Source organism: Anomaloglossus baeobatrachus, chromosome 6, assembly GCF_048569485.1.
Source record: "Anomaloglossus baeobatrachus isolate aAnoBae1 chromosome 6, aAnoBae1.hap1, whole genome shotgun sequence".
Taxonomy (NCBI): Eukaryota; Metazoa; Chordata; class Amphibia; order Anura; family Aromobatidae; genus Anomaloglossus; species Anomaloglossus baeobatrachus.
The window spans coordinates 534352441-534364781 of NC_134358.1; the positions used below are offsets into that span (position 1 = coordinate 534352441).

General features: G+C 49.2%; 1 protein-coding gene across 2 annotated transcripts in view; it reads left to right on the forward strand.

Annotated features, from left to right (window-relative positions):
• The window catches only part of LOC142243542 (LIM zinc-binding domain-containing Nebulette), a 321524-nt gene that overhangs the window by 26159 nt on the left and 283024 nt on the right, over positions 1 to 12341 (forward strand). For both annotated transcript variants that reach the window (XM_075315580.1, XM_075315581.1), the window contains exon 2: positions 3316 to 3410. In XM_075315580.1, coding sequence (XP_075171695.1) covers positions 3316 to 3410 — 95 coding nt within the window. The remainder of the gene's footprint in view (positions 1 to 3315; positions 3411 to 12341) is intronic.

Below are 12341 nucleotides of genomic sequence, written 5' to 3' on the forward strand. Positions count from 1 at the left end.
ATCGCTCGTAGGTGTCACACACAGCGACATCGCTAACAGCGCCGGATGTGCGGCACGAATTCCGTGACCCCAACGACATTGCTTTAGCCTTAAGATGTGACACATTTATCAAGAGGCACACACGACATAATGAATTTGGTTTATCATATCAGTCTGTGCACCTTGCCAGACATATTGCTCCAGTAGGGGACTAGAGTAACATTTCTGAAGTAAGAAAGTCGGCACTATTGAGGAGTTTGAGGGACAGGCGTATCCACGTCTTGTCCCTCCCTACCTCTTCGCTGCTCAGCCCATTTTTGCAGAGCTTCTGGCATGAAATTTTGCAAAAATGTTTTGCAGCTCAACATTGTGCGACTTTTCAAAGGGTTTTATGCCAGAAAGAAAGCATTTTGATGAATCGGGGACCCATGTCTATACACAAAATTGGATGTCTAATAGATAAATTGTGCTATCATCACTATAAATATGTAAGAAAAGAAAAGTTTGCACAGAATTTTGGGCCTATTCAGATATTAAGCATTTATTTAATGGTTGGTTGTACATGGCTATAAATTGGCTTTAGCATAGATATCTGTTTTGACTAGCAATTAGCAAACGGTTTTGTAGTGATATAAGCAAGATTGAGCAGAGCTGTGAGGTTGGAGACTTTTGGGTGTTGAGATGGTTCATGCTGGGATTTGTAGTGAAGATGCTTCTCTCTGTATAGTGGCATATTTCCTCCGGGTTCCCTGGTTTCCTTCCGCACTCCACAGATATACTGATAGGGAATGTAGATTGTGAGCCCCAATGGGGACAGCGATGTTCACATCTGTAAAGCGCTATGGAATTAATAGTGCTATATAAGTGAGTAAAATAAATAAGAATACAAAAAATAAATATATAAGAAGGGTTAAATTCATTTGAGTGGAACAGAATACTCCTCAACTTTTAAGAAAATTGGTATTATCCAAAATATGGATTATTTTTTCAAGTTTTGCTCAAGGCGAATTCATCAAAATAGAATGTAAACCGTTTTGCTGATTTGTAAAGTGCCAGACAAATGGTATAAAAATAATAATACCCCTCCGCTTTTCCCCTGCCCCCGCAGTCGGACAAAAAGTCCTCTACAATTCTTCTTTTGCCCTTACCCCATCATGTACATATACTTCATCCTTCTTTACATCAGGCCAAGGATTTTGAAACGACAGGGTTTCAAATTGTACAGAGTTCCGTTGCGGTGCACGCTGTGATATCATGTTGGCGAGCTACGCAGAGGCGCAACATAGCTGTAATAAAACACATGGACCGCAGATCCAAAAATCATCAGTTGATCTAATGCCGCTAGGCAGAAATGTATACACCTGAACATGAGGTTCTTGGTTTAACACTCTTATCAGACTGTATGAAGCCTTTGCCACGTCACAATGAACCTCTGAGTGGGTCCTAACTTATTTGAAGCCTTAAAGGTGCGGCGTCGCATGCCAATAACCGACAGTGCACTAGCGGGGCAGGTGACCTGGTGCCTCATAACACCCACGCTGCATGCTGAGCTCCCAGGACTCCAGACCACACCACCCCACCGACACTAATCCACCACAACAATGGCCACTACACTGCACCAGCACCCTGTGAATGGAGCTGGCCAACTCACCTTCCACAAGCTCTCAGTATGTGAACTGAGACCAAGAAGGCTGAGCCCCTCCTTGCAGTCTCCTGCTAAATAAAATCGCCTGTGCCAAATGGGAGAAGTGCTGGTCCAAGTAAAAAAACAGAGGGGGGCAGACCATGTAATGCATTTACTGTTGCTGCAGCAGTGGTTGGCTCGCGGCACCGCAACCTTGTAAGCCTTCAGATAAGTTAGGGACCCACTCAGAGGTTGGCTGTGACGAGGGACCCACTCAGGGGTTGGCTGTGACGTTGCAGTAGTGTACCGCCCCGTGTCAGCGGCCGAGCCGCTCGGATCCGGAACCGCGGTGGCTCGAGAGGGTCGCGTGGACACTCGAATTTAAAAGGGGAAGACTTCACCCCCTTCGGTTAAATTACCAGGATGCGTGAAGCTACTTCCCGGCCTAGGGTCCACATAACCCGTCGTGCCCTGGCCCCTGCCCGGAGATGGCTCAAGGCTGCCGGCTGCACTCCTCGGCAGATCTGTGCCCCTTGACACGATCCCCTGTGACCGGGGTGCCAGCTCCTACCAGTCCCAGACCAACGTCTGCCACCTAGTAGTCTCAAGGAGCCCTGCTCCCAAAACAGTGACCTCTCACTTCGAGAGTCACCACTCCACACTCTCCTCTTCACTGCTCCTAACACCTCTGACTCTCCCCTACCAACCCCCAAGTGGGCAGCCGTATTCCCTTCAGGCCCCCCAATGGTGTGTCTGGTTGGTGTGGTGCAGAGTGTTCCTAGGGTTTTGACTGGCTCTGCTCTTAGCAACACCGAAGGACAGGGATCCATAACCAAGGAGGATGCGGATACTGTGCAGAAGGAAAGATTGCACAATACCCTGTGATGACCTGATAGTCCAAGGCGTCACAGTAGCTTCATACAGTCCGATCAGAATGTTAAATTTGTATATAAATTTTTGCCTAGTGGCATTAGATCAACTGATTAACTTTGGATGTGTGGTTCATGTCTTTTTCTCAAGCTATGGTACGCAGTGTCGTCCAACCGGAAAGTAGCAGGGCCTGGAGTTAAGAAGGTCAAAGTGAAGGTGAGTAATGGGGGAAGGGAAAAAGAAGAGTGGAGGACCACCGAATGAGGAGCCATAGGGATGGCAGAACAGGTGAGTATTTATTATGCTCTAGGGTCTGGAAAAACCCCGCAGCATAATACGCCACATCAGATAACTTTGCTGCATATTGAATATCTCTGTAATATTTTACACGAGTTGTAATCTTGGCAGATTGGATCATCTCTACTGAATATATTTGTGTTCTCAATATTTGCTATTCGGTTTGATCTCAGGTAAATTGCATTCTTCCTAACCAGCAGCTTCTGAGAAAACCTCTCAGTGAATGACAGTTTTGAGCACATTTATTCCAGGAGGTGCGAAAACTGCAAATGTATTGTGCAAATCATCACCGAACATCAAAATCTTTCTCGCACCTCCTGATGTCATTAAGGGTTTGTTAAACTGCCGGAACATAATTGCTGTTACTTCCCTGCTCTTGTCTTGTGCTTAAACAATTAGTCTCCTGTCTCTTCATCTTCAGCAGCCGTCAATGGATGGATGAATGGAAAGAGTTGTTGCGATCACAAAGCCTTGAACATGATTTAGGATGAGACGGATGAAGTCATTATATCACGTGACCGTGTCTTTGTTTTTGTCTTTTATAGTATTGGCATAAAGGATGTTTCCATTGTGAGATCTGCAAAATGACGTTAAACATGAACAATTACAAGGGATACGACAAGAAGCCGTACTGCAATGCGTAAGTACAATGACTTCTTCATCTTAGGAATAGCAATGGTTGGTTGTAGAGATCCAAAATTGCCCATTCACGTGTTTTTTTTGGGAAATTCGATTTGTGGGGAATTTCTTTTCGGTGAATTTATTGACGCCCTAAATCCCAGAGCATAATAAACGCAATATGTGAAAAATGATACAAATCATTATATTCCCCTCAACGCTCACCTCGCCGACCCCCTGCTCCTCATTTCCACTCATGTGGTCCTCGTCGCATCTTCAGATTGACGTCAGCAGCGATGACACCTCCTTTTTGGGCGCAAAATATGGAAGCCTCGGCCAAACAACTGAGGGGTTTCTGCACTGCCAACGCCGATTCAAAGACCGAATGGGTGGTAGTGAAAACTGGAGGGGTCGAAGAGGCGAGTATAAGGTTTTTTATAACATTTTTTATGGCCTTTTTTGGTTCAGAAAATGATGGAATTCAATTCCACTCAAATTTATTCACTCATCTCTACTTGCTTGTCTTATGTTGTATTTGTGATGCTAGTCACTACTTACGGATAGCATAGACGGAAGGGTAGTCAGATAACAGGAGGATACGACAGGACACAGGGAGTAAGCAGAAACACAGTCAAGTCACAGTCTGAGGGTCAAAATTTCGTATTTAATTCAGGGAGCAGACAGAGATGTGGTCAGGTAAACGCTCCGAGGTCAGAAGTCAGGAGGTAACGACAAGAACAGGGAGCGGGCAGAGAGAAGTCATTGAACGGTTCGGGGTCAAGAACCTTAGATCAGAACACAAGCACAAACACAAGCCAAGAGCACAACTGCAGAACTAGAGAGTACAACTGGCGAGGTTCTGGGGGAGCATGCTCAGTAATGAAATAGAGCAATTACCAGGAAGGTGGAACACCTGAGTAATCAGCACCTCCTAGAACCTGTATATAATTCTGTGCTGTCAAACAACCTGTCAGCTAGTGCGCAAAGAAACACAGCAGAGCATCTCCAAATAAGCAAAATGATTTGCCAAAGGAAACATGTCACTGCCGGCTCTGAAGTTCAGGAAGGCGCAGCATCATCGAGTATCACCTATGTGCAAGATGCCCTGCACAGAGGAATTGTGACAGTATTTACATCTGATCATTATTGGGGACTCAATATTCAATTATGTCCGTCTAGAAGTCTCCCTCAGGTAACCACTAATGGCAAAAGTGATCGAGACTAGCTCTTTGTGGTGAAGGCATGGATTTTAGAATATGTTGCACCACTGGCCAACGAAGCCAGAAAATGGCCTCTGTGTAAGAACAACATATGGGCCATTTGCAGTCCAAAAACTCATCAAAATACACAATTGCTCCTATTTTGGAGGTACAATGGACCTTCTTAGCCCTTGGGCCACTTTGCGGACGTACAGGTTGCAATAATGACACGTCAAGTTCTACATGATGCATTTCTTAAGGTTGATCACTAGTTTATTGCCACCCGTGGTTCTCCATCCTTATCAATCTCTGATTTCACAGATGTGTCCACCCTTACTTTTTGTTAAGGATTTCAATTTTTAACCACACAATTCTAATATATGATACTGACATTAGGAAAACTCTGAAAAAGTTGTAGTTCACATCCCAATTCAGGTGTTGGCCAGATGTAGCATAAACAACCACCGACTGAATATCCAAAAATCATGTTTCTGGTCATCTTGCACTATTTTTATACAGATCTCATCCTTGGTGATTGTTTCCTCCCCAATCCCCATACTGTGTCCAGCATACTCAATTACCTGGACACAGTATGGGGATTGGGGAGGAAACAATCACCAATGATGAGATCTGTATAAAAGACAAAATATCTTTTCCGTTTTGGTCGGTGGCCAGATTTACTATGGATAGGGTGTGGTTTCTACATTGCATCCATGGGTATGTATTCATCAGTATAATAGTAACAATCCCATGATTTTATAGCTTTTGCTCTCGCTTTGTGGCATCCTCCCTGTTATCTGTACTTTACGATTCAAATTAAGTCTGAAATCATCTTCTATTTTTACTCAATGACATCTTCACGTTGCGGGCTTGACTACATCCCAGCGTCATAAGCTACAAAAGGTGAATTCTACAAGATAATAACATGTTTCCTGGCAGTGATGTGTTACTAACATAAAGTATACCACGATTTGTCCAACTGAGGTTCTGAGCGCATCGTTACATTTGTTTTTTGTTGTTTATCCATGTGTGCTGTCTGGGGGTACAGTACATTATAACATGATGTAATAATATATTATCCAATTTTCCAATAATACTGTATTCATGGTTTGCATTATTTGTAAAGCTGATTTGCCACCAGATTTCACAATACAAGCTGCATACATTATAAAATAGATCATCTAAACCTGATGAGACTTGTTCGCGTGCTTTGATAATCCACGTCATAATCAATATATAATCCTGTTTAAAAATGTAATCTCAATCTTGCCTGATTGACAGCTCCTCAGTGATTCTGCCATGATTCCTCCTGTGCGTCTTGGACACAATAACTGACTGCTGTATTCTGGGCATGCTCAGCTGTCAGTATGCTGATTGACAGCTCAGTTGTCCAATCTAATGCAGGGGCGTGTTGTGTTATTGATGTGTTCAGTGACAGCTCAGCCGTCCAATCTGAGACTGTGAGGTTGTGGGTTTTCCAGCTGTGCCATGTTTGGTTTGATCACTCAGCTATTTAGCTGAGCAGTCAGTCCCAGAACACTGCCAGTCGTAGTCTTCTGCTCAGTAGTTAGTGAGTTGGTTTCTCTCTTGTATCTGTGCTCTGGGGATTGCTTGTTTGCTGCCTGACTTGTTTGACCATCCTTTTGCCTTGTCCCTCTGCTCTGATCCTCTACCCTTCAGGTATTTTAACTTCAGACCTTGCTGAACTATACATTCTGGGTGTGATCAGCTGTCGGTATGCTGATTGACAACTCAGTTGTTCAATCTAGTGCAGAGGCGGGCTGAGCTGTTGATGTGTTCAGTGACAGCTCAGCCGTCCAATCTGAGACTGGTCCCGGGTTTTCCAGGTGTGCCATGTTTGGTTTCATTGCCCATCTATTTAGCTGAGCATTCAGTCCTAGAACACTGCTAGTCTTAAGCAGGCTGCTGATTGTACCTGCCCCCGTCGTTTGTGCGTCACGGGCAAATCGCTACCCGTGTCGCACAATATCGTTAGGCCCCGTCACACGGACTTAACTGCCTAGCAACGTCGCTGTGGCCGACGAACCGCCTCCTTTCTAAGGGGGCGGTTCGTGCGGCGTCACAACGACGTCACACGGCAGCCGTCCAATAGAAGCGCAGGGGCGGAGAGCAGCCGAAAGAAAGTGACGGCCCACCTAGTTGCCGGCAGTACGCAGGTACGGTGTTGTTCCTGGGGTGTCACATGTAGCGATGTGTGCTGCCTCAGGAACGACGAACAACCTGCGTCCTTCAACAGCAACGATATTTGGGATTAGAACTGACTCGCCCACCCCAGGGCTATGGGACACCCGGTGCCGGGCCGGACTAGTCCGGTGGTAGTCAGTGGTGGCTGGGCCCGGCTCCGTGGCCCTGGTGGGTGTCAGTAGAATATGTGGCTGATGACTTTAAGTTTGTGTTCGTGACGCCACCTGTGGTATGCGGCTAATAAGCCGCCGCTGCTGTGTCAGGCCTCCGGGGTGATGAAGTGGCAGCAATGGTGGTACTGCTCCCCACAGGTGGAGCAGTGCCCCGGGACACAGTTGGTGCTTGTGGAAGTCTATGGTGTTGTGTGACTAGCACGGTGCAGGGCCGACAAGCAATGAAAGAAACAGGCACACACAGTAGTCTCTTTACCTTCTCCTCTTTTACTCGGCAGAAGTTTAGTCCAGGGAGACCGTCACAGATGGTAAAGATGATCAGGCCGGCCTGGAAGTGCCTGGGGTGATCTTTGGCCAGTTGAGTATGAGGCCTACTCCTTAATCTTTCTTTGCTGTTTAGGACACTGCACTTTGGGTTAGCAATTGCCCTCTTGCTGCTGGGACCGGTGGTTCGTCCCTTTTTCTGTGGGGTAGACTGCGCAGGCCCTCTCGGGTGCTTCTCTGCTGGAGTCCACACCAGGCCCTTGGGATGCAGCTGTACCCTCAGTTTGCTTCTGGGCCAGGGGGCTTGCAGCTCTCCTGCCCTCCGGATTCAGCTACCAGGGATGGATTTTATGCCCTGGCAACTACAGACTCCGATGTCCGAGTCTCTGCTGTGCCTCACTGCTCCCCTTGCTTCACTGGGCCAAGCTATCCCAGCTCTAGGCCCCAGTTTCACAAGGCAGCACTACTCTCCATCTGTCCTCTTTCACTCCTGTCTCCAGACTAACCACTACTTCCTCCCTTCAGCCAGACTTAAGGAATGCTCCCTGAAGTTCCAGGTTCAGAGCTCCCTCTGCTGGCCGGAGGGAGAACTGTGTTGGGTGTTAACTTACTGGCCAATAGATCTCCCAATTACCTCCAGGCTCAGCATTAACCCTTTGGGAGGGCAATGCTGTTGTGGCGACCAGGTCCTGGGGCGCCACACTCCCCCTTAGTTAAATTCAGTACTCCCGGACTGTAGAAACAAACATGACATGTTAGAACATTTCATCCCATTATGGGAGGCGCAAATACTTTAACGTTACAAACTTAAACATTACTATAAGAGTCCAGTGTGGCTCCCTGCCGGGTGTCCATTACACTGCTCCATGGGGGACCCGCCGCGATCAAACCCCCAACGTAGGCTCTGGGCGTGCGTCAAAGCATTGATGACCCCACTCTATGCACGCCGGATGGGTTTTTCTTCAGGGGTGTTGAGCACACTGGTGCTAACTATGAACAATTTAGGTGTTGGCCACCCATAGTCCAGTGGCCCAATTGTCCATTTTCGCAATCAAAGAAAAAGAAAAACATTTTGTACACAACATTACAGACATTTTGCATAACTATGTACATTCTAATAAGTACTCCTTCTTTTTTCTTTACGAGCACTAGTGGAGCTGCCCAGGGGCTACAACTATCTCTGATAACCCCAGCCTCCTTCATTTCCCGCAACATTTCTTTGGCACGCTGATACTGTGCGGGGGGCACAGGGCGGTATCTCTCTTTAATGGGATGATGATCACCCGTGGGGATTTGATGTTTAACCCCTTTCACTTGCCCAAAATCTAGGGGATGTTTGCTGAAGACCCGCTCGTACTCCTGTACCACCCGGTAAACCCCATGCTTTTGGTGTGAGGGGGTGGAGTCGGTGCCCACATGTAATTTTTGACACCAGTCTTCCAGCTGCCCCTTGGAGCCATTGTCTTCCGCCTGGTCGGACGGGATCAAGGGTTCCACTGCTTTGATGGTATTGTTGCTGACAGTGTACAGTTTGGCTACAGTGGCGTACCGGGGCAATTTGGCCTCCTCCTCCCCACAATTCAGGACACGGACGGGCACTCTCCCCTTGCGGACGTCTGCTACCCCTCTGGCTACCAGGACTCCCGGCCTACTGTCTGAATACACCGGTTCTACCAAGGCATGGTAATCCTGACCCTTGAGGCCTATTGCTGCCCGACACCATATCAACATTTCACTTCTTGGGGGTATTGCAATGGGGAGGGGGTCACTTACCCTCACACTGCCAATTTCTCCTCCGGCCAGCTCTACCTGCTGCCTCCTCATCAGGGCTCTGATCTCCCTCTGTAAGGCACGCTGCTGCCCGGAGCTGGCGGTTTCAGACGCCTGTTGCAACAAAATTATCACTTCGGCAATACAATTTTCTATCACATTGGTACCAATGGTTAGCAGTGGTTCAGATTCTTTGCGATCAATATCTACAATTATCATCCCCTGACATGGCAATTCTACCCGCCCCACTTTAATGGTTACTTCTTTGTACCCAATTTGGGGTAAGGGCTGACCATTACTGGCCACAATTGTTAAATCATCATCTGGGCCATGGTCAATGTCTGAATCAGCCCAATATCTTTTGTACAGTTTGTAGGGGATGGTTGTTACCTGGGACCCCGTATCCAGGAGGGCATTCAAAGGGATCCCATCCAGCACAATAGGAAGGACCGGGCGTCCTCCCACATACTTGCTGCGGCTGGGGGTCGAGCCGGGCTTCCTCACACCTGGGGGTTGGCTCCTGGCCCCAGGCTCGGCCCATTTAAAGGACAGCGTCGTGCAATGTGGCCCGCCTGGCTGCAGCGGCGGCAGATCGGTTGTCCCGTTGAATCATACCGGTCTGTGTCTCTGCCTCGGGTCGGCGGAATCCTCCTCTGTCGCATCCAGGGGACGTCATCTGGGCTGGAGGCCAACTCGAGTCTTGCAGGCGATGGGGTCACTTGTAGAGACTGCACGGTCTTGGCCAGGGCAGCTACAGTCTTGGTCAGCTCCTGGACCTGCTGTCTGAGCTCTGCAGTGGGGTCCTTATCCAGGGACTGCGCCTCAGCCCCTGCAGCGGCTCGTGTTGCAGGCACCACCCCGGGGTACGTGATAGCAAGAGGCCGGAGGGATACTGGGTCATTCGGTGTAGATTCTCTCAGTACCCGGATGGCCTGGTCCTTAAACTTTGCAAAGTCCAGAGCAGGGTTCTGCAGGACCATGATACGCAGCTGGGTCCTGTGGGCATCTGACAGGAGCCCCTCTATGAACTGCTCAGTTAGGAGTTTGTGTTCCTCACGTACACTCTCTGGGTCCACCTGTTTAACTGCTTTCAGGGCCTCCTGCAAGTTTAAGGCACAGTCCCTTATGCTGTCTGTGGCCCGTTGCTTGCACCCAAAGAATCTCATCTTTATCTCTGCTGCGGTGCGGGTGTCAAAAGTACTCTTTAGCTTGGCCAATATCTGGGTTACTGTCCCTTTATCTGTATCAGGCCAGGACTTCACTTCACGCTGGGCTGCGCCGGCTAGCTGTCCCATTAATATGCCCACCTTCTGGCTCTCAGTCAGAGGATACACCCGGAACAAGCTGTGCAGGCTTTCCCTGAAGTCACTCAAGGTATGGGACTCCCCGGAGTACTGCGGTAGCCATTCTGCTCCCGGGATGTACGGCATTGTGATCGGCATTACCGGCGCTGCAGCGGGGGCTGGGGCGACGGCGACTGGGATTGCTTCGGCTGGTGCTGCGGCGTCTCGGGCTATGGCAGCCACCTGCTCTCCCTCTGAGTCGGACATCTTCTTCCCCCTTAGTGAACCTTACCAGGCTCCGTTCACTTTTCAAATTTCCTTCTGGGTCGCGCGGGGTTAACAGCGCTCTGCTCTGATGGCGCGCTCCCTTCGCGCTCTTTGTCAGGCACGCCCCCCTTCTTCCTGCGCTCAGCGAGGCTAATGGCGGCGGCGGTTTGCAGACAGTACACAGTCTTTTAAGCACAATTCCTGCAGGCGCACAGTACCCGGTGTGACCGGGCACGAAATCCTGTTCACAGCGCCAAAAGTTGACTCGCCCACCCCAGGGCTATGGGACACCCGGTGCCGGGCCGGACTAGTCCGGTGGTAGTCAGTGGTGGCTGGGCCCGGCTCCGTGACCCTGGTGGGTGTCAGTAGAATATGTGGCTGATGACTTTAAGTTTGTGTTCGTGACGCCACCTGTGGTATGCGGCTATTAAGCCGCCGCTGCTGTGTGAGGCCTCCGGGGTGATGAAGTGGCAGCAATGGTGGTACTGCTCCCCACAGGTGGAGCGGTGCCCCGGGACACAGTTGGTGCTTGTGGAAGTCTATGGTGTTGTGTGACTAGCACGGTGCAGGGCCGACAAGCAATGAAAGAAACAGGCACACACAGTAGTCTCTTTACCTTCTCCTCTTTTACTCGGCAGAAGTTTAGTCCAGGGAGACCGTCACAGATGGTAAAGATGATCAGGCCGGCCTGGAAGTGCCTGGGGTGATCTTTGGCCAGTTGAGTATGAGGCCTACTCCTTAATCTTTCTTTGCTGTTTAGGACACTGCACTTTGGGTTAGCAATTGCCCTCTTGCTGCTGGGACCGGTGGTTCATCCCTTTTTCTGTGGGGTAGACTGCGCAGGCCCTCTCGGGTGCTTCTCTGCTGGAGTCCACACCAGGCCCTTGGGATGCAGCTGTACCCTCAGTTTGCTTCTGGGCCAGGGGGCTTGCAGCTCTCCTGCCCTCCGGATTCAGCTACCAGGGATGGATTTTATGCCCTGGCAACTACAGACTCCGATGTCCGAGTCTCTACTGTGCCTCACTGCTCCCCTTGCTTCACTGGGCCAAGCTATCCCAGCTCTAGGCCCCAGTTTCACAAGGCAGCACTACTCTCCGTCTGTCCTCTTTCACTCCTGTCTCCAGACTAACCACTACTTCCTCCCTTCAGCCAGACTTAAGGAATGCTCCCTGAAGTTCCAGGTTCAGAGCTCCCTCTGCTGGCCGGAGGGAGAACTGTGTTGGGTGTTAACTTACTGGCCAATAGATCTCCCAATTACCTCCAGGCTCAGCATTAACCCTTTGGGAGGGCAATGCTGTTGTGGCGACCAGGTCCTGGGGCGCCACAGAACGACGTGTCAACGATCAACGATTAGGTGAGTAATTTTGATCGTTAGTGGTTGTTCATACGTTTCACATGCAACGACGTCGCTAACAAGACCGGATGTGCGTCATGAATTCCGTGACCCCCAACGACATCTCATTAGCGATGTCGTTGCGTGTAAAGCCCCCTTTAGTCTTTTGCTCAGTTGTGCTAGTTGCTCTCTTGTATCTGTGCTCTGGGGATTGCGTGTTTGCTGCCTTACTTCTCTGACCATCCTTTTGCCTTGTCCCTCTGCTCTGATCCACCACCCTCCAGGTATTCTGACTTCAGACCTGACTATGACTTTGCCTATCCCCTTAATCTTGATGTACTCTCCTGGTATCTGACCCCGAAACATTTGACTATCCTGTGTCACGACTTCTCCATGTAGTGACTAGCGTCACAGTCTCTCCTCTATTCTGAGATCTCACACTGCTCAGTACAAGCTGCA